Consider the following 20830-nt stretch of genomic DNA (forward strand, 5'->3'; position numbering starts at 1 on the left):
AACCATTCAACTTGACTTCGCCTCGTTGGATGGTATGTTCCAGCTTTCACCTCATGAAATATTCGTACCATTGAACTCATAAACATTCATTATTTGTATATTATATAACGGCTGAGTGGATTCTTCCCATTTGTGTTGCATTGCATTTAGAGTGCAGCTTGGTTCCATTTAGAGTGCAAATTTGGTTCCATACGTTTGGTACCATTGCACTCTCACGTGCATGCGCACATGTGATCACGCATACACAAGTGAGCATGAGTATGCGCACATGCTCGTGCACGTATACTCGTGCGCATGCGCACGCATACTCATGCACGTCGCAAAAACGCGCTCGCGCACAAGTACGTGTGCACCTGCGCATGCTCGTGCACGCCTGCGCACACACAAAACCAATCCACTGTGCTGCCTGGAGGTTGTTAGCAGGAAGAGAGAACAAAAGCTGGACTAATTTTTGATGTGATTCTTTTTTTTTTTTTTTTTTGCTGCACTGAGGGCGTATACAGTCTTATTTTTGTTGTTCACGCACGCACAAGCACCAACCAGATTGCGTGTGTGTGCACTCCTGAGACATAATTTGAGCTAACTGATAGTGCTAATTCTTGTAAGATACAGACACACACACACACACAAAACAAATTCACTGTGCTGTCTGTTAGCAGGAAGAGAAAGAAAACCTGGACTCATTTCTGACGTGACTTTTTTTTGCTGCACTGAAGAGGTACAGCTGGACCGAGCTAATTGCATGGACGCGCGCGCATGGGACAGTGACATGATGATTTGATTGAGTTAACTGACACTGCTACACACACACACACACACACACACACACACACACACACACACACACACACACACACACACACACACACACACACACACACACACACACACACACCAAAATCCACTCCCCTGTAAGCCTTTGGATGCATGAAGAGCTGCTAACATGGAACGCTTTTGTGATTTTTGGCTGAACCGAGGAACTACACAAAGTCTTTTTTTTTCTTTTTTTTTTTATAGAAGTCCGAAGTCAGTGCACAGCATCACTGGACTACACGTCACAGTAGAACACCAAAATGTAAGTCCCTTTTCTGTTGTTTATAAATTAATAAAATATCAAATGACAATGATCTAATTTAGCTGTTATATAAAACAAATAATGAATGTTTTTACATTCTTTCAATGGTACGAATATTTCATGAGGTGAAAGCTGGAACATACCATTCAACGAGGCAGACTCAGTAATTCAGAAAAGAAATTAGCTCAAAACACTATACTGAATAGAGTCAAATACACAGATAGCAACAGACTGACATAAGAAACTAAGAACTCTGTTTTTTAACCTGGCATCAGATTCTTATGCATCACAATCTTAACCATCAGGCATATCGCCCTGCTGTTCCTGGCATTGGCCCCCTGCTGTTCGACAAAAAAAGAAAGATAAGCGGCAGGGAAAACTAGACTTGTGATGGACTGAACAGCTGGCAGGAGGGAGGAGCAGGCTGAATAGGTGTTGAGAGAGCAGTGCTAAATAAATAGTTGTGCCTTCAAGCTCCTCTCTGAGCTGTCGGAGAGCAGGATAATGCCCACGCAGACTGGATGCATTAAGGCCCAGTTTGTGTGTGACACAATGAAACACCAAAGAGAAAGAATGAAAGAAGCAGGAATTGAGGAGGTGTAAAAGAAAAGCTTTTTTGTTGTTTAATTATAAGGCTTAAGATCTATCTATCAAGAGGTTGGAAAAAGTGTAAATAGAAAATTTTAAAGTTTATTTGCATTGCAAAAGCATTTAAAGTGACATGGAAACATTTAGGAACATGGAGGTTTACTCATCACACTCACTCATCTTCAACCGCTTATCTGAGATTGGTTCACGGGGGCAACAGCTCTAGCAGGGGACCCCAGATTTCCCTCTCCCGTGCCACACTGACCACCTCTGACTGAGGTATCCCAAGATGTTCCCAGGCCAGTGTGGAGATATAATCTCTCCGCCTAGTCCTGGGTCTTCCCTGGGGTCTCCTCCCAGGTGGACGTGCCTGAAACACTTCCCTAGGAAGGCACCCAGGAGGCATCCTTACCAGATGCCTGGCCCACCTCAGCTGGCTCCTTTCGATGAGAAGGAGCAGTGGCTCCCCACAGATGACCAAACGTCTCACCCTATCTCTAAGGGAGACACCCCATCTCCTGGGGTACCCGATCATACGCCTTCTCCAAGTCCACAATACACATGTAGACTGGATGGGCATACTCCCAGGCACCCTCCAGGATCCTTCTGAGACTGAAGAGCTGGTCGGTTGTTCCACAACCAGGATGGAACCCGCATTGTTCCTCTTCAATCAGAGCTTCGACTATTGGCCTATCCTCCTTTCCAGCACCCTGTAGCAGACTTTACCAGGGAGGTAGTGTGATGCCCCTGTAGTTGGCACACACTCTCTGGTCCTCCTTTTTAAATATGGGGACCACCACCCCAGTTTGCCACTCCTTAGGCACTGTCCCAGACCTCAACAGAGTCCCATCCTTACTGTAGACTGGTTGGATGGTTCCACGTTTTCCCCTCCTGAGGTGCCTCGCAGTCCGCCAGAAGCACCTTGGTGCCGACCAAAAGTCCTTTTCCATGGTTGCTCCGAACTCCTCCCACACCCGCTGCTTTGCCTCCCCCACAGCAAAGGCTGCTGCTCTTCGGGCCTGTCAGTACCTTGCAACTGGCTCCGGAGTCCTCCGAGATAACATATCCCAGAAGGACTCCTTCTTCAGCTAGACGGCTTCCCTGACCACCGGTGTCCACCACGGTGTTTGAGGGTTGCCGCCCCTTGAGGTACCTAAGACCTTCAGGCCACAGCTCCCTGTGGCAGCTTCAGCAGTGGAAGCTTTGAACTTTGTCCATTCTGGTTCAATACCCCCAACCTCCACGGGGATGCTAGAAATGCTCCGTTGGAGATGTGAGTTGAAAATCTGTCGGGCAGTGGGCTCCTCCAGACGTTCCCAGTTCACCCACTCTATCCGTTTGGGCTTACCAAGTCTGTCCAAAGTCCTCCCCCATCCTATGATCCAACTCACCACCAGATGGTGATCAGTTGACAGCTCTGCCCCTCCCTTCACCAGAGTGTCCAGAACCTGTGGCCTCAGATCAGATGATACGATCACAAAATCGATCTTCAGCCTAGGGTGCTCTGTTTTCTTGTACACTTATGAGCATCCTTATGTTCGAACATTGTGTTCGTTATGGACAGTCCATGACTAGCACAGAAGTCGAATAATAAACGACCATTTGTGTGTAGATTGGGGAGGCAATTCCTCCCAACCACGCCTCTCCAGGTGTCTCCGTCATTGCCCACATGTGGGTTGAAGTCCTCCAGCAGAACAATGGAGTCCCCTCCGGAGCCCCATACAGGACTCCTGGTGTCCTGTATGGGGAAATGTTAATATAGAGAAGCTGCTTGAATTAAATTTGACATCATGAAAAATTATATTATAGCTCAAGGGTTCCTATTCATTCATTTTTTGCAACTTATCCAGGTCTGGGTTATGGTAGCAGTAAACCAAACAGCTCATGCCACATTTCCCTATCCTCCTCGGCCAAGTCCTCTAACTCTTCCTGTCATTACAAAAACGGAATGACACTTAATGACAGCAGTCAAACATGTATGACATTGCCATAATATTTATGACACATTCATGACTGTGTCATGTAACAGTTATGACAGTGTCACTATTATGACAATACCTTCAAGTAAAATGTTACCATGTGTTTATACATACATATAAAGCTGGCAATCAAATGTTGCCTTAGTGTTGTATTAAAGTAACAGTGACACACCACAATGTTTTAGGAACGTCCCTTTCTAGACTCTCCAGAATGCTGCTGGGATGTTATGGAGAATGTTACCAACCAATCGACCAAGAGCATGGCTACAACGTGACAAATTCTGTAATATTCTGATAATCCCATTTGAATTATTATACCCCCCACCCCAAATAAAAACAAAGTCAATGAATATGACAAAAATATTGAACAAATACTTGAACACAAATTTAAAAAAGTCCAGTGATTTATCACAGAACTTTTGTGTTTGTTTCATTCTTGTTTTGCATATTTGAAAATTCTGTGTTGCACTTTGTTTATCTGATCTTTGTTATTGTTACAAAAGCCCTGAGTCTGGTCTGCTTGAGGTTTCTTCCTCAAAAAATGCCAGACAGAGTTTTTCCTTACCACTGTTGCTTACACACTTGCTCAGGGGGGTTGGTAAGGTTTGACCTTACCTGTGTGAAGCGCCTTGGGGCTAGCTTGGTTGTGATTTGGTGCTATATAAATGAACTAAATTAGAAAATAAAAGTTACCAAAGCCTGGAATAGTGATGATTGAGGACTTCAATAAAGTACAGATACTAGAATCATGGTACAGCCATGCTATACAAGCCAAATGCTAGACTGATACCTAAATCACTTCTTGTTACATATATCGTTTTTGTGCACATTCCACCAGTGTGTACACAATGTTGCAAACAAAGAACATGAACACAGGTTTTTTTTTCCTGTTGCAACTAATTTCTAATCTCTGACCAACAGTCACACCTGTATCTAATAAAATCAGTGACGTCACTGAATCCCCACAGAAAATTTATGTGACTGTGTGCAGCTGCACATTGTGTTTCATTAAGGAATGGCAACTGTTTAAGTAACAGTGGGAAGTTTGACTTTGATGTGTCAACATTTGTTAAATGGAGAAGCAAACAAACCCTCATGCAGGGATGTGAGGGTTTATGGCATACATACACTGGAACAGGCCACAAGAGCAAGATGCTAGAGAACTCGTCATTGTATCAGCAGCGCAATAAAGGGGCCAGTGTGATGGAGAGACAGGGGCAACTGACACTGAGAAGAAAGGCAGGCTGTTGTCACTGATGTTCTGTAAAATAAGATCACAGACATAACGCACAGCCATTGGCTGTGCCGATGTACATCATGGAACGAAGGATTTTATGAGGAGTTAATGAATGCGTCCTTACATGTGTGTTAAGAAAGGGGCAGAGTGAAAACAAAAACCTCAGAGTTCTTGCATGTGCTTAAGGTTGCACAAAGATGGTTTGTCAAAACATAATTAGTCACAGTGTCTTCTGTAGTATGACACACAGTACGCCCGAAAAGTATTCACAGCACTTCACTTTCTCCACATTTTGTTATGTTACAGCCTCATTCCAAAATAGATTATATTTTTCCCTCAAAATTCTACACACAATACCCCATAATGTAAAAGTAAGTCCCTTCGGCTGCTCCCTTGTTTTGTACTCGGGGTCACCACAGCAAATCCAAGGTGGATCTGCATGTTGAACTGGCACAAATTTTAACGCCGGATGCCCTTCCTGACGCAACTCCACATTACATGGAGAAATGTGGTAGGGGTGGGATTCGAACTGGGAACCTTCCGCACTGAAACCAAGTGCATTAACCACTTGGCCACGACCCCTACACAATACCCCATAATGACAATGTGAAAAAAGTTTTTTTTGGTTTGAGATGTTTACACACACATACATACATACATATATATATATATATATATATATATATATATATATATATATATATATATATATATATATATATATATATATATATATATATATATATATATATAAAAGAAATCACATGTACATGAGTATTCACAGCCTTTACCATGAAGCTCAAAATTGAGCTCAGGTGCATCTTCTTTCCACTGATCATCCTTGAGATGTAAATTCAGTTGGCTGGACATGAATTAGAAAGGCATGCACCTGTCCACATACAACCCCAATTCCAATGAAGTTGGGATGTTGTGTAAAATGTAAATAAAAACAGAATACAATGATTTGCAAATCCTCTTCAACCTATATTCAATTGAATACACCACAAAGACAAGATATTTAATGTTCAAACTGATATTTGCAAATATTTGCTCATTTTGAAATGGATGCCTGCAACACGTTTCAAAAAAGCTGGGACAGTGGTATGTTTGCCACTGTGTTACATCACCTTTCACACTCAATAAGCATTTGGGAACTGAGGACACTAATTGTGAGTGTCATGATTGGGCAAAAAGGAGCATCCCCAAAAGGCTCAGCCATTCACAAGCAAAGATGGGGCGAGAATCACCACGTTGTAAACAACTGCGTGAAACAATAGTCCAACATTTTAAGAACAATGTTTCTCAACGTTCAATTGCAAGGAATTTAGGGATTCCATCATCTACAGTCTATAATATAATCAGAAGATTCAGAGAATCTGAAGAACTTTCTACACATATGCAAACATATCAAAGCAGTGGCTTCAGGATAACTCTGTGAAAGTCCTTGAGTTCCCTAGCCAGAGCCTAGACCTGAACCCAATTGAACATATCTGGAGAAAATAGCGGTGCACCGACGCTAACCACCCAACCTGATTGAGCTTGAGAGGTGGTACAAAGAGGAATGGACAAAACTGCCCACAGATAGGTGTGCCAAGCTTGTGGCATCATATTCAAGATGACTTGAGGCTGTAATTGCTGCCAAATGTGCATCAATAAAGTCATGAGCAAAGGGTTTGAATACATATGTACATGTGATTTTTTTTTTTTTTTTTTTTTATAAATTTGCAAAAACTTCAAAAAAACTTTTTTCATGTTGTCATTATGGGGTGTTGAGAGTAGTATTTTGAGGAAAGAAATGAATTTACTCCATTTTGGAATAAGGCTGTAACATAACAAAATGTGGAAAAGGTGAAGTACTGTGAATACTTTCCTGGTACACTGTACATCATGACCTAATCCTACAAACCGAATTAACTGAATCTGTTCTCACTGAAAGGATGTACCCTCCTTATTCATATATTGCTTGATGTTCTGATACACGGAACCCTGTACCATCTCTTTGCTAACAAGCCTTCAGTTAATTCATTCTCTCACCCCAAGCTGTCTCCCCACACATGCTGCTACTGCAAACACAGTAGGAGAGAAGGAAAATTATTAATGAGTCGATTCCAACAAATCACAATCAGAATAAGTGAGTAAAGTTAGTAAACACCTGGTTATAAATACGTAGGCTTGTACAATATCGTGAATGTACAAGGGTTTCTGGTCACTACAAATAATAAATATACAAGATGTGCATCACAAACGTGTAATGATATGTGCTATCACGATAAACTGGCAGCCACTTGCAATGTAAATTACTGTGTCACGTGACGTCATCAAATGATATTGTGTCACGTCACTTACAAATCAGCATTTGCAATGTGTTTGGTGATTTATATGCACTTGAAATTATCCTTCCAGCTGTCTTCATTTCAAAGTTATTGCAGAAAATGTGAGTTTGTCATCTAATGACACATGAAGTCATTTGTTGACATCATCACAACGCCATGTGACTGACGGTACTGATTCGAAATCAGTGACAAAGCTATTCCAAAACTATGATTTTCAGGCTATTCAATAACCATAACCTTTTTTGACTTTGACTTTTAACCTTTATATTAATGTAATGCAACAATATCACGAGCAACTCACTTGTGCAATATGAATGAAAATGGCCAAGTGGTTCCTTCAAGCACTCACACAGGACATACTCAAAGTGATTAGAAAAGCCCGGCAAATCCCTCAGAGGGTCTTACAAAATACAGTAAATATTTTTAAAGTTTTAACCATTCTGATACAGATATTAAACAAAGAGTGAGTCATGATCAGTTTGAAACCTGTGAATTTGTTATGTGCAAACCAAAGAGAAGAACTATAAAATATCAGCAGCTCCCTTCTATACTCAACAAAAATATAAACGCAACACTTTTGGTTTTGCTCCCATTTTGTATGAGATTAACTCAACGATCTAAAACTTTTTCCACATACACAATATCACCATTTCCCTCAAATACTGTGCACAAACCAGTCTAAATCTGTGATATTGAGCACTTCTCCTTTGCTGAGATAATCCATCCCACCTCACAGGTGTGCCATATCAAGATGCTGATTAGACACCATGATTAGTGCACAGGTGTGCCTTAGACTGCCCACAATAAAAGGCCACTCTGAAAGGTGCAGTTTTATCACACAGCACAATGCCACAGATGTCGCAAGATTTGAGGGAGCGTGCAATTGGCATGCTGACAGCAGGAATGTCAACCAGAACTGTTGCTTGTGTATTGAATGTTCATTTCTCTACCATAAGCCGTCTCCAAAGGCGTTTCAGAGAATTTGGCAGTACATCCAACCAGCCTCACAACCGCAGACCACGTGTAACCACACCAGCCCAGGACCTCCACATCCAGCATGTTCACCTCCAAGATCATCTTAGACCATCCACTCGGACAGCTACTGGAACAATCGGTTTGCATAACCAAAGAATTTCTGCACAAACTATCAGAAACTGTCTCAGGGAAGCTCATCTGCATGCTCGTCGTCCTCATCGGGGTCTCGACCTGACTCCAGTTCGTCGTTGTAACCGATTTGAGTGGGCAAATGCTCACATTTGCTGCCGTTTGGCACGTTGGAGAGGTGTTCTCTTCACGGATGATGCGAAGGAGATGTGTTGCACTGCATGAGGCAAATGGTGGTCACACCAGATACTGACTGGTATCCCCCCCAATAAAACAAAACTGCACCTTTCAGAGTGCCCTTTTATTGTGGGCAGTCTAAGGCACACCTGTGCACTAATCATGGTGTCTAATCAGCATCTTGATATGGCACACCTGTGAGGTGGGATGGATTATCTCAACAAAGGAGAAGTGCTCACTATCACAGATTCAGACTGGTTTGTGAACAATATTTGAGAGAAATGGTAATATTGTATATGTGGAAAAAGTTTTAGATCTTTGAGTTCATCTCATACAAAATGGGAGCAAAACCAAAAGTGTTGCGTTTATATTTTTGTTGAGTAGTTGGACCTTGATAACACGGAGGACAGAATAGAAGGATGGGAAGCATACAGGTGGTAACTTCTCATCGTGGATGCACTCACTAATATGATTCAAAATCCAATTAGGTTAAAGATTGCAGAGCAGATCATCTGCATGAATTACAGTCAAACATTCATTACCTTTCACCACTTAACATTCTTTTGGTTAGGTTAGTCACCAATTAACCTGATCCAAATGCCATGTCATTCATTTTTATTGGAACGTTTCAGGATGTTGCAACAAGTGAGTTGCACAAGGAACAGACAACACCAGGAGAAGATGCAAAGTCCACACAGCAATATATACAGTTTGCACTAGGATACCAATTAAACAGCTGCAAATTATGAAGAACACAATGCTCATACGGCCGAGGGTATTTCAGCATTGCGTTATATTTTTTTATTTTCTATGCAGATGCCTTCCCTGCAAAAACATCCCAATCATTCTGTATAGTGATTTATTCATTCCAAATAGTCAGTCACATTATCTGGCAAAAAATATAGCCCCCGTAAAAAAAAAAAAAACATTACTTTATCATTCTTGACATCAGAAAAAAGTGTTGAGGGAGGGCGGTTTTTATTTTCTTTTTCTTAGAAACAGGTACATACAACATTTCAAACCTGAAAAATGACACATACAGCACCTGCAAACCAAGTGAGGAACTGAAAATATCAGCTATTTTTAAAATAAATTGTGCTTCCATGAATACAGTCAGTGTACTGCACGCTAGTAGCATGATAAACGTGTACCGTGTGTGACTGAAACAGAACAACTGACTGTGTGGTTGTCAGTGACAAAAAAACGGCACGTTCTGGGACCGGCTTGGAAAACTTCGGCCGTTTTCTGCCAAAGCATACTTGCCACCTAGTGGATGTGCCGGTTCTTGCATCAGGTATATTAAATGATATTGAAATTGAAACTGTAACTGATACAAAATTTCTTGGTGTTGTTATTGATGATAAACTGAGCTGGAAAATGCATATTAATTTTGTTAAATCCAAAATGTCAAAAGCCATTGCAATTCTGCATAAAGCACAAGATTTAATTTCCCAACACTCATTGACTATTTTATATCACTCATTGCTCATTCCATACATGACCTACTGTATTGAGGTACGGGGAAATACATATAAAACTAATACTAATGCAGTATTTTTGTTGCAAAAGAAAGCTGTAAGAATTATTTGTAACAAATCACATTGTGAGCCAACAAATCCATTGTTTGCCTGTTTGCATATTCTAAAATTCTGGGACTTGGTTGATTACTTTACAATACAAATTATGTTAAAGTTAAAAATAAACTCCTGCCCCAACATGTCCAGGATCTGTTTAAACTGAGGGACTCCAGTTATAATTTGAGAGGAATTTTATTGTTTGAAAAATCAAGGATCTGAACTATCCTAACTTGATGTGGGCCGATTTTGGCATGCGGCGGGGATGATAAGCTAATGGGTTTTTTTTTTCTTTTCTCCTTTTTTTTTTTTTTTTTTAAATGGGGCCATATGTATGTTTTTTTTTTTCATCTTGCAATTACCCCCCCCCCCCCCCGATCTCAATATCGTGCAGCCTTAGAAGACTCAATTCTGGAGGTCGACACCATGTCACTTTGGCAAAGTGGTCAGTCCGAAGGCGAGAATTTGTACTTCCGTGACTGGCCGCTTGGTGAAAACTTGCTCAGGCTGTAAGCTGTTCTTTTGAAATCAGCTGATTTGCTTTTGTCTCTAACTTGCTTCTATCAGCCAGCTGACAGCTCTCATTGCCCGGAACGATGAGATTTATACACCAAGCTGACCTAAAATGAACCACTGTACATTAAATTGACTCTATTGATGAGTCTGACCCCTTTGAAAAGTGACCAAATTACATGTATTTGTATTGAGTTTGGCGATGTGTTCACCGACAAAACCCGCCCCTAAGAGGTTAAATGCTCAGATGACTGACGTCGAGAATATTCATAAAAATCTGTATGTTACGTACTCCACCTTAAAAAAAATAGATTGATTTGTCTTACAACAATAATTTTAAAACTGGACCCAAACTAACTTGTGCTACTGTCAATTTATTTTGAACAGTTCATCAGTGGCTGCAAAAATTGTCACCTGTTGCCCACAAGGGGACACATGCATCATATCTTTTAATGCACTCTGCAGCATCAAATATCCATTAGCCTTCTGAACTCACAACCACACACACAGACCACAGACAGAGCGCAACGTGCAGCTTTTACTGCCCAGGTATTGGCTGGAAATTTAGTTTGAAAGCATAAAAAACACTGTCGAATAGCAACACAGCTAATATTTACTCTGCACGTCTGCCCGGCCAAGCATCACTGTGTGTATGTGTGCGCTGAACCTGACTGTTCTCATCTAAACACTGAACACAAACACGCTGTCAAAATATGGTCACCAAACCGAGAGGGAAGACAGAGAGAGAGAGAGAGAGAGAGAGAGAGAGAGAGATAAATGAGAGGTATTTACCCACCCTCAGCACAGCAGGAATGTAATCTTGGCTCAGAAACACAAAGAAACCTGCTGCTACAACATGCATGCGCACACACGCACACACACGATCACTTTCTTGGAGCACAGACATGATGATAGTGGGTGTGTCAAGTTGGCTGGTAGACAAAACACAAGGTCTGAACTGTGTGTGTGTGTGTGTGTCACAAAACTATGCCACTGCCTCTCCCCCCTGTTTTTTATGACAGCGACAGTGGTGTTGGGGGGAATAAACAACAACCTGCTGCCGGGGTCATGCAAGGTCACGGCCAGTGTCGCACCCTTGCATTCTCTACATACGTGCGTGTGTGCAGGGGCTTAACAGGGTGCAATTTGAGCCATCCTGTCCAGGGTGGGTGTGGCCTAAATAAACAAGGGGTAAAAAGCAGACTGAGCGGGAAATTAAGCAGATGCTAGCGCTACCTGCAGCGAGCGAGGGAGTGACGTAGGAGTGAAGTGAAAGTGGACTAGAATAGGCTTGTTTGAAATACAAGGAGGGTGGTACAGTATCCTAAACAGACCAGCTAGACTCTGTGTGCGGTGGAGCTGTGCACTTATTTCAGACAGGAACTCAAATTTTTTCAAGCGATGCAGGCATTATGTCGGCTGCTACCAGCTGGAGGGCGAAGAAAGAAAGTCAGGCTTCCTCTCTCTTAGACCAAAACATGATATTTACTTTCTTACAAAACACTGTGGCTGCCTCGATCTGTTATTTTTGCACCCGCGCACAGCGAGAGCAACTCCAGGAATACGGTTTTCCGTCTTGCGCCTGTGCGTTCATCCCTCCACATGTGAACAAAATAACTCCACCACCCTCAATGTTTGGACAAAAACTGGAAAGACTGAGGGTTAGCTAAGGGCAAAAGGACTTGACTTTGAACACTGGTTAAAGTGAAGCTCATATGCCAAAGTCAAATTTTGGTCCAATGCTGATATGTATGAGATATTTACAATAATTTTCAAGGAACTGGGTAAAGACACACCAGTGGTTACTATGATCCACAAATATGAAGTCATATATCACCTTTCTATTGGCCATGTGACCTTTGAATTAGTTACAGATACCACTATGGTTTCTTTTAAATACTCATGAGAAGAGGTACAGTCCATCCGGAAAGTATTCACAGCACTTCACTTTTTCCACATTTTGTTATTTTACAGCCTTAATCCAAAATGGAGTAAATTCATTTTTCCCTTCAATCTTCTACTCACAACACCCCATAATGAAAAAATAATTTTTGCAAATGTATTAAAAATAAAAAAGTAAGAAACCACGTGTACATAAGTATTCACACCCTTTGCTCAATACTTTGCTGATGCACCTTTGACAGCAATTACAGCCAAAAGTCTTCTTGAATATCGTGTCACAAGCTTGGCGCACCTATCTTTGGGCAGTTTTGCCCATTTGTCTTTGCAGCACCTTTTAGAAGTGTTTATTTCATTTTTCATATAAAAATATGAGAAACGTATATAAACACACAAAACAAAGAGATTTAGGAGAGACCAGCCACTGATGTTATGGTGCAGCTGTACTCTGATTGGCTGTCACTCCCGCCACTCAAAAACAAAACTGAACAGATTTAAAAAGAATGTGAGTTTTTAAACCTCTTAGAATACCTCTTAAAGTAGGTCCAGGTTACCCATGTTGGAACTTGTCCAAGGTCTGTGTCCCAAGAATGTCCCCTGTAAATTTGAAGACTCTGGCAGTAATAGGACTGGACTTACGCTGAGCACAGACAGACCGACGGATGGATGGACGTAAAGCCTTCGCAATACCCGATGGCCACATTTGATGGCCTCGGGTAAAAATGACTGAGGGAGATTTTCCTTACCACTGTCACCAGTGTTGCTGCTCACGATATGAAGTACCATGAGCAAGGCGGGTAAGGTTTAAACTTTAGTCATGCCTTGGGGTGACTTATGTTGTGATTTGACGCTGCAAAAATAAACCGAATTGAACTTGTAGCTCATTTGTCCTTATAAAGCATGAAAGCACATCCAGATATTTAGCCATAAATAACCTCTTTCGTACAGATTTAAAGGCGACGTACTTTACCTAACCTGTCTGTTCTGTGGTTGATCATTAATATAGAAATTTACAAAGCTGACTTTAAATCAGGGAGTCCAGGCAGCCATTATCCTTCTCCAAATATTTACTCGCTTTGACATAGCTGAGCTGCCTGCGTTGCACTGAGAAGATACACGGCCGACAAACTGCACTGCGCTCTGGGTTTAAGGCCAAGTGTAAGGCCAACACACACCCACACAAAAAGCCTGCATGCATATTCTACAAAATCCCAAAGCCCAGATAAAAATGTGGGCGCTGACTGAATAGTGCTTTGGGATGTATTATCTACATTTGATCAATGTCAGGAACACCTCATGAAAAATTTAACTGTTGCTATATCTGGTACGCATATATATTCCCAGCTCTAACTCCCTCAACAGAAAAATGTGGTTTAGTCTAGGGCTGCATGACTTTCCTGTGTAAAGCCGTCTGTGCATGAGGTTTTTTGTTTTTAAGAGTGTGTTTGCGACATGTCACAGAAAGGAAAAAAAAAGAAAGAAGCCACAGATTTAATGGCTGTTGGGGAAATGGTAGGTTTAGGGTGTGACCTGTTCAGTTATGAGCTCGTGATCATGTGAGACCTGTTCTAATTATACACTTCTCAAGATTAAGGTCAATCGTCTGTGGCGGGCACAAAGTGTGCATGTGCGTATAAAAGAGTTAATGTGAATGAGATCTATGTCCTATTTTAAACACTTGGTCTATGTGAAAATGAAATGGGACAAGTGATTTTTTTTTTCCCAGCACGTATATGGTAATTCTGTGCAGTGAATGTGGTGCACATGTCCGTGCATGAGCACGCATCTGTGGTTTACTTCATATCTGCTCACGTATAAAATATAGCTAACAAATCACCAACCGTCTCTTCCCACTCTTGTGCCCCTTCTTGCTGTTTCCACTGTGAGGTTTTTCAGATCGGCTCTGTTTTTCATTACCAGTGGAAAAAATGGGGCGCACAGTTAAAAAAAGATCCTCCCCCCTCCCCTTCCAAACCCCATCTCAGTTTAGTACACGCGTTCTATAGTGGAAAGCGGGTTCAAACTCCTAAAATAGTGTAGCCACTCCTTCCCAGTGACTAACTTTTACCTCATTGAGAAGGAGAATTTGTATCCAAATCCAGCCACAATGAATGTGCATGAAAGTGTGCATGTTGTCAGCTTATTAAACCAGGGTGTTAATGGTGAACAGATAGTCAAGAACAGGCTGTGTTTGTGCATCATTTGACAATAGATGTTTGTTTCACAAGTTTTTTTTTTACATTAACCTGCAATTTTTACACGAATATAGAGCATTTGGAGCTCAAAACAGTTCTAACAATATTCCTCTGTGCACATCCAGCCATAAACAGTGTTTTCAGAGTCAACTGCCTTCCACTGTCGTCATTCTAACCCTGAATGAATCACATGCTACTAATGACCACGAGTCACTGCCGTCTTTACCAACGCAAAACAAACTGAGGTACCGTAGAAAACACAGGCAGATCTGCATCGTGTCAGTTTAAAACTCACAGAGTTGGGGTCGAACTATCTCTGAAGTTCTTTCATGCCAAAGTAAAAAAAAAAAAACAATCATGAAAATAGAGGCTTGAATCAATGAGGTTTTTGATTTCCTACTGCTGCTCAAAGACGCAAAACTACAGCAAGCATATGTGTGTATATATATATATGCACACACATACACAGAAACCCCCACTAACTGCTCCTAGGCCTCTGCACAGGAAGTGGTTTGACACCATCACCTTGTTCTTCTGGAGCTGCTGAGATGTGTCATGATCCGGGCATCCATATATGTACATGTGACATTGTGTTAGCACAACACGTATTTGCTTACCCAATAACAACATCTCCAGTTCATTTTTTTTCTCCCCTGCCTGGGCCTCCACACCACTTGGCTTAATTTACTTCACCTGCCTCCCAGTGCACCTGCAGCCTCTTCCGTGCAATCAGGGTTCAGCTTTGTAGGTTCTCTTCGGCAGCAGTTTTTTTTGCCAGATTGTTTTGGTTAAATACCAAATGGAATGGATTTATTTATACTCAATATTTTCCTGTCTGAGTGGGATTTAAACAGAAGATTCTGTGATCACAAACCCAACACTTTAACCACGTGTCTGAGCTCATGCTGCAAATCGTGACGTAGAGTGTTGCCGGCCCCTTGTCTGTACCCGTTTGTGCATTTTAACCTGACATTTATGAAGAAGAATGTATCTCTTCTGTTTGGTCTCCTGCACTTACTTGTCCATTATCTTAATCAGACCTAACCTCTTACCTCACCCGTTAGAAAGCTGTGCTCCATCCACTCTCTACCCTGATTATTTACAATAAACAAATTCAGACTGCATCACTCAACTCTGTCTTGCATGTGGATCCATTTCCTGACAAACTGTGACACACAAAACTGTATTTATCATCTCAACACTGTGACATATGCGCTGATGTATTAAATTCATGTCTCTGTGTGTAATTAAAGTTTAAACAGTAGGACGTGAATTTGAAGAGAATGAACTCTACACCCACCAAACGCCTTCTGCAAGCTGAGGATAATTCACACATAGTCTGTCATGACGGACGGAGTCTAGGCTGCATCTGTTCACACTTTGAACCTCCATATATTCCCTCAAACTGTTGATCAAATTTCCAGCAAGGCAGAACCAGATCCGTTCTGGTTCAAGAACTTCCTTCTGAGCCATTCAGTGCATTTCAAACAAAGTAAAACTAGTGCAAAAAAAAAAAGTAGGACATGAGGATTGGACTGTGACCATAACATGGGATGTTGTTGGTGTGAACATGTACTCTTGTGTCCCAAACACATCGCAACATATATGAGGTCTGTTAGAAAAGTATCCAACCTTTTAATTTTTTGCAAAAACCTGATGGATTTGAATCACGTGTGCTTGCATGAGCCAACCTTGAACCTTCGTGCGCATGCGTAAATTTTTTCATGCCTGTTGATTGAGTCATTTGCTGGTAAGCAGCCTTTGTGTGAGGATGGGTGTCGTCTCTCGTCGGATTTTATTTGCAAGGAAAACGGCGGAACAGTGCGACTGCATCAAATTTTGCCAGAAACTGGGCGACAGCCAGGTGGAACCATTCGGATTATTCAGACGGCTTTCGGTGACGATCCTATGGGCATCACACAGATTAAGGAGCGGTACAACCGGTTTAAAGACGTCCACACAACGGTGGCGAGCGCGAGCCGCACTCCGGTCGGCCATCAACATGCTGAAATGACCAGATCATTTCCAAAGTGAACGCTGTGGTGATGTGGGACCGTCGTGTGACTATCTGAGAAATTGCGCAAGAGGTGGACATCAGCACTTTTTCGGCACATTCCACTGTGACAGAAGATTTGGCCATGAAAAGAGTTGCAGCGAAATTCAAGCTGCTGACGGAGCAAAAGCACCTTCGTGATGAAGTCTCACAGGACATGCCTTGACATGCCCACCTCTTCCACCATTTCTCAGATAGTCACACGACTGAAAAGCCACCGAAAGCCGTCTGAATCTTCCGAATGGTGGAAGAGGTGGGCATGTCACAACATGTCCCACATCCTCACACAAAGGCTGCTTACAAGCAAATGACGCAATCGACAGGCGTGAAAAAATTCACACATGCGCACAAAGGTAGCTGGTTCATATGGTGAAGTCAAAAATGTGTAAAGCGGTGTTCCGAAGAAATACCACATTTGTTGACTCACTCGAATACTAGGGTATTTCAGGAAATGTTTGGTGGCACAACTAGGGGAAACGAACCTGTACACTACAATTGCTGAAACATCTTCAAAGGTGGATTGTGTTAAGAATCACAAAATACGAACTAGCTTTTGCCACTGGTGAAACATCTTGAAGTAAGATTTCAGTTGCTTTTGAGAAAACACTGAGATATCTCCTAGCTGGGTAACTAAGAACCTTAATATTAACAAGAAGTACTTTGAGACCACATACCTCCAACAAAAATTAAGTATATATTAGGGCTGGGCAACGTTAACGCGCTAACGTTGCGTTAATTATTGAGGTCATTATCGCCGACAATTTTGTTCCTCCCCTTAACGCTGCGTTTTTTTTGCTCATTGCCTTTTATTTTGAAAGCGTCAGTCGGGGGCGAGCTTATGCTGCTGCTTCCTGCTGATAGCTGAGTTCACACAGAAAATGACAGGAGGATCGAGAAAAGTACAGGCTATGCAATGCACAACAAAACAAAATGCAGAAAGACGCCGAACTTTTGAATGGACATTTTCGGTACAAAGTTCTACAGGATCAGGCCCGGATCCAGACCGGTTTGGACCGATGCAGTTGCATCGGTCAATTTTTTTTTTATGCATCGTTCGTCATCGGTAAAAAAAAAATCTTGAATAATCTCGAATAGCCGAACGTGTCCCCGCGGTGAACACAGCTTTTGGGTGGTTTTCATGTCAGCCTATAGTCCGTAAATTATACGGATTTTTCTGAGTTTCAGAGTCATACGGACGTACAAATAAAGTCGGATATTCAGGGTTTGGTCTGTAATAAACTATTTCTGCAGCGCGGCTCCACTCTGAAACCATGAACCATTGAAGCAATGCTTCGATCCAGTAGCTCGTTGGTTCTTTGATTCACTGCTCTTCAGAAACGGCAAGCTGCTTCTTAACCCCTCGCAAAGCCATTAAAATATCGTCAGGCACTTTTGTGTGGATTAAAGTCACTAACTGGGACTCTTGTCTTGTTGCTGTCAAGAAACGAGAATCGTCCTCCGTTCCGTTCACACAGCTCGAAACGCTGCGCGGCTGAGACAGAGTCTGGTCAGAATTAATAACTTCAAAATGAATCGCCGCTTTAAATAAAATGACACCTCTTTCCAAATGTAATACAGACAAGAAACTACAATCGACTAAAAGGTTTTTTTTTCCTCCCAAAATTAAACGTGCTGTATTTTCTTTTCAAATTACATCCTGAAGTGAAGCACAGCAACTGTAAGCTCAGCTCAGATATATGGAAACACATTCATGCCAATAATGTCTGAAAGGAAATGCTTTTGACAAAAACTACAGATTTTGTTTATTCCTATTTATGTCCAGAGATCAAGGATTCACCATATAGAGTTCATTATGTACAAAGTTTAAGGATCCAGTGACCAAATTCATATTTATTTACTTTAAGACTCAATAAAATGTTCAATTTCAATTCAATTTAATCGGCTTATAAAGTGCCAAATCACAACAAAATCTAAATATACTAAAACAAATCACAATTGTACACATATCAAATTGTGGTATGTGTACAATTGTGACGTATTTGTTTTAGTACATTTAGTCATGGACATGAATATTGTTATTTTGATATGAAACAGGATAACAAATGACCTGCCAGTGGTTTTATGTTTGATTTCATTAGTGTGTTTCAGTTGAAATTTACATTTTCAAATTTATGCAATGTTCATTTACATTTTCAAATAAAACTGTGCTTTTAAGCGGCTTTTGAATTCATTTTTGGGTTTCACATATACCATGCGATCATGATTAATCACAGAAAGTCATTGAGTTAATGCGATTAAGATTTTTTATGTTTGCCCACCCCTAGTATATATTTAAACCACAGGTTCAACAAAGAAAAATGTGCAGGAGAACAAAATATGAGAATCTTCTCATGATGAGCTTCCTTGTTTGACGGAGGCCAGCAGGAGTTTCTGTGTGATAGTAGTCAACGGGCCACTCAGGCTAAAGCCTGGGTTTTTAGCAAACTGGTCAGAGCATCTGACTCCTATGCCGGAGGTCATGAGTTCGAATCCCGAGAGGAACAAGTGGGAGGAGTCAAAACAACAACAAGAGCAAGCTGCTACACTTGGCATAATGAGAACGCTGGGTTCCTCATATTGGCATGTAAATTTACTAATTGGACTAGAAACATGTAACTCATTTTCACATGTTGTGATCATACAAACATATTATTTGTGGTACTTCGTATTATAAATGTTTTGTCATTTTGTTGTGTTCATGCCATCAGAAATAAATGAGTGATTTTTTTTCATGACAGTCTGCCTATTAATTTCAGAGAAATTAATCAAATCATCCTGTCTCGCAAGGAAAAAAACAAACAAACAAAAAATCCTGGATCTGCCCTTTAACTCGATCGACTCAAAAAATTAATGGTTTCTTCTCTGGCCCATATGCCACCCTTCCACCAGGTTTCATGAAAATCGGTTGAGCAGACAGACAGACAAATTGAAAACATTACCTCCTTGGAGGAGGCAATAAAAATTTGGCTGAGTGTCACTATGGTTTTACTCTAAATGTGTGCCGCTAGAAACAGGGTTCCATGAATACTGAACCAAGCTGCTTCATGAAGAACTGACCTAATCTATGAATGACCTCAACCTCTTATCACTGGCCAATCGCACAAGTCTAAGTTCTGACCCACGGACATCCTGTTTCGTTACCCATTCTTACCTTAAGAGAGTCGAAGCAAGCGATGACCCGTCCGTTGTCCACTTGACAGCTCTTGGCCGGGTGGGCAAACTTGCATTCCTGATCGGAACGTGAACACGTTCCCCTCTGGAACTCCCGACATACCTCCAGTGTCAGCCACTTCGTATCACGGATATGCGGTATCGCCATGGCAGCACGCTGGCAAAACGTATTCCAAGCTGTGAATAAAGTTACCCTCTAGTGTTTTATTCCACCTTTTAAGTTCTTTTTTAAATGTTCTTTTTGGCGAGTTGAAACAAAACATTCAAAAACAAGTTCCTATAGACTGAGAGGGTTCCTGCTCTGGTAATGCACACACAATGAAATGTTGCAGGACGACAATTTGCTGTGAAGATTATTGGGTCATTTTCCTGATCAAGCGATCGCTTTCGGCTCAGCTTTCCTCTCACTGCTTATTGCTCACTGAACAGGAGGGTCTCATCTACAGGACGCATAAATCAACCAGACAAACAGGCCAAAATAAGGGCCTTGTGGTTAGGTGTGGTCCAGCAGGCAGCAAAGATGGGAGTCTGGGTGTTGGCTGCTGCAGGGCAGTTAAGGACACTGAGGATCACGTGGAGGCTTTTGGAGCTAAAGGCGAACGTCAAAGGCCGGGTGAGTTAGATGCTGCGTGGGCCTGGTGGCGCGGTAAGGCTGGTCAGCGCCGACTGGTGTAGCGAGCTGAGGCTGGAGCCCGTCTGCGACAAAGGCGGGGAGGACGAATGGAGCGGGTCTGAGCGTAGGCTGCGGGGAGGGTGTGGTTGCTGTCCTTGTACTAGTGTTACTGTGGCAGCAAGCGAGCGAGGCAAGGGAGAGGGCGGGGCTTCAGCTGTAGAAGCAGGTCAAAGCTGCAGCAGACATCAGGGAAGGCACTTCCTCTAGAGAGAGAGAGAGAGAAAAGAGGAAAGACAGAAAGAGATTAATCCAATGACAC

General features: G+C 41.8%; 1 protein-coding gene across 15 annotated transcripts in view; it reads right to left on the reverse strand.

The window, feature by feature from the left end:
- LOC117521115 (muscleblind-like protein 1) overlaps window positions 1-20830 on the reverse strand; it is a 120630-nt gene that overhangs the window by 54035 nt on the left and 45765 nt on the right. For 13 of the 15 annotated variants that reach the window (XM_034182433.1, XM_034182435.1, XM_034182439.1 and 10 more), the window contains one exon: window positions 19879-20774. The exons of the other annotated variants lie outside the window; for them this stretch is intronic. In XM_034182433.1, the coding sequence (XP_034038324.1) occupies window positions 19879-20046 (168 nt within the window). In that variant the 5' untranslated portion in view covers window positions 20047-20774. The remainder of the gene's footprint in view (window positions 1-19878; window positions 20775-20830) is intronic. 15 annotated transcript variants of the gene reach the window in all.

This window comes from Thalassophryne amazonica, chromosome 12 (genome assembly GCF_902500255.1).
Source record: "Thalassophryne amazonica chromosome 12, fThaAma1.1, whole genome shotgun sequence".
Taxonomy (NCBI): Eukaryota; Metazoa; Chordata; class Actinopteri; order Batrachoidiformes; family Batrachoididae; genus Thalassophryne; species Thalassophryne amazonica.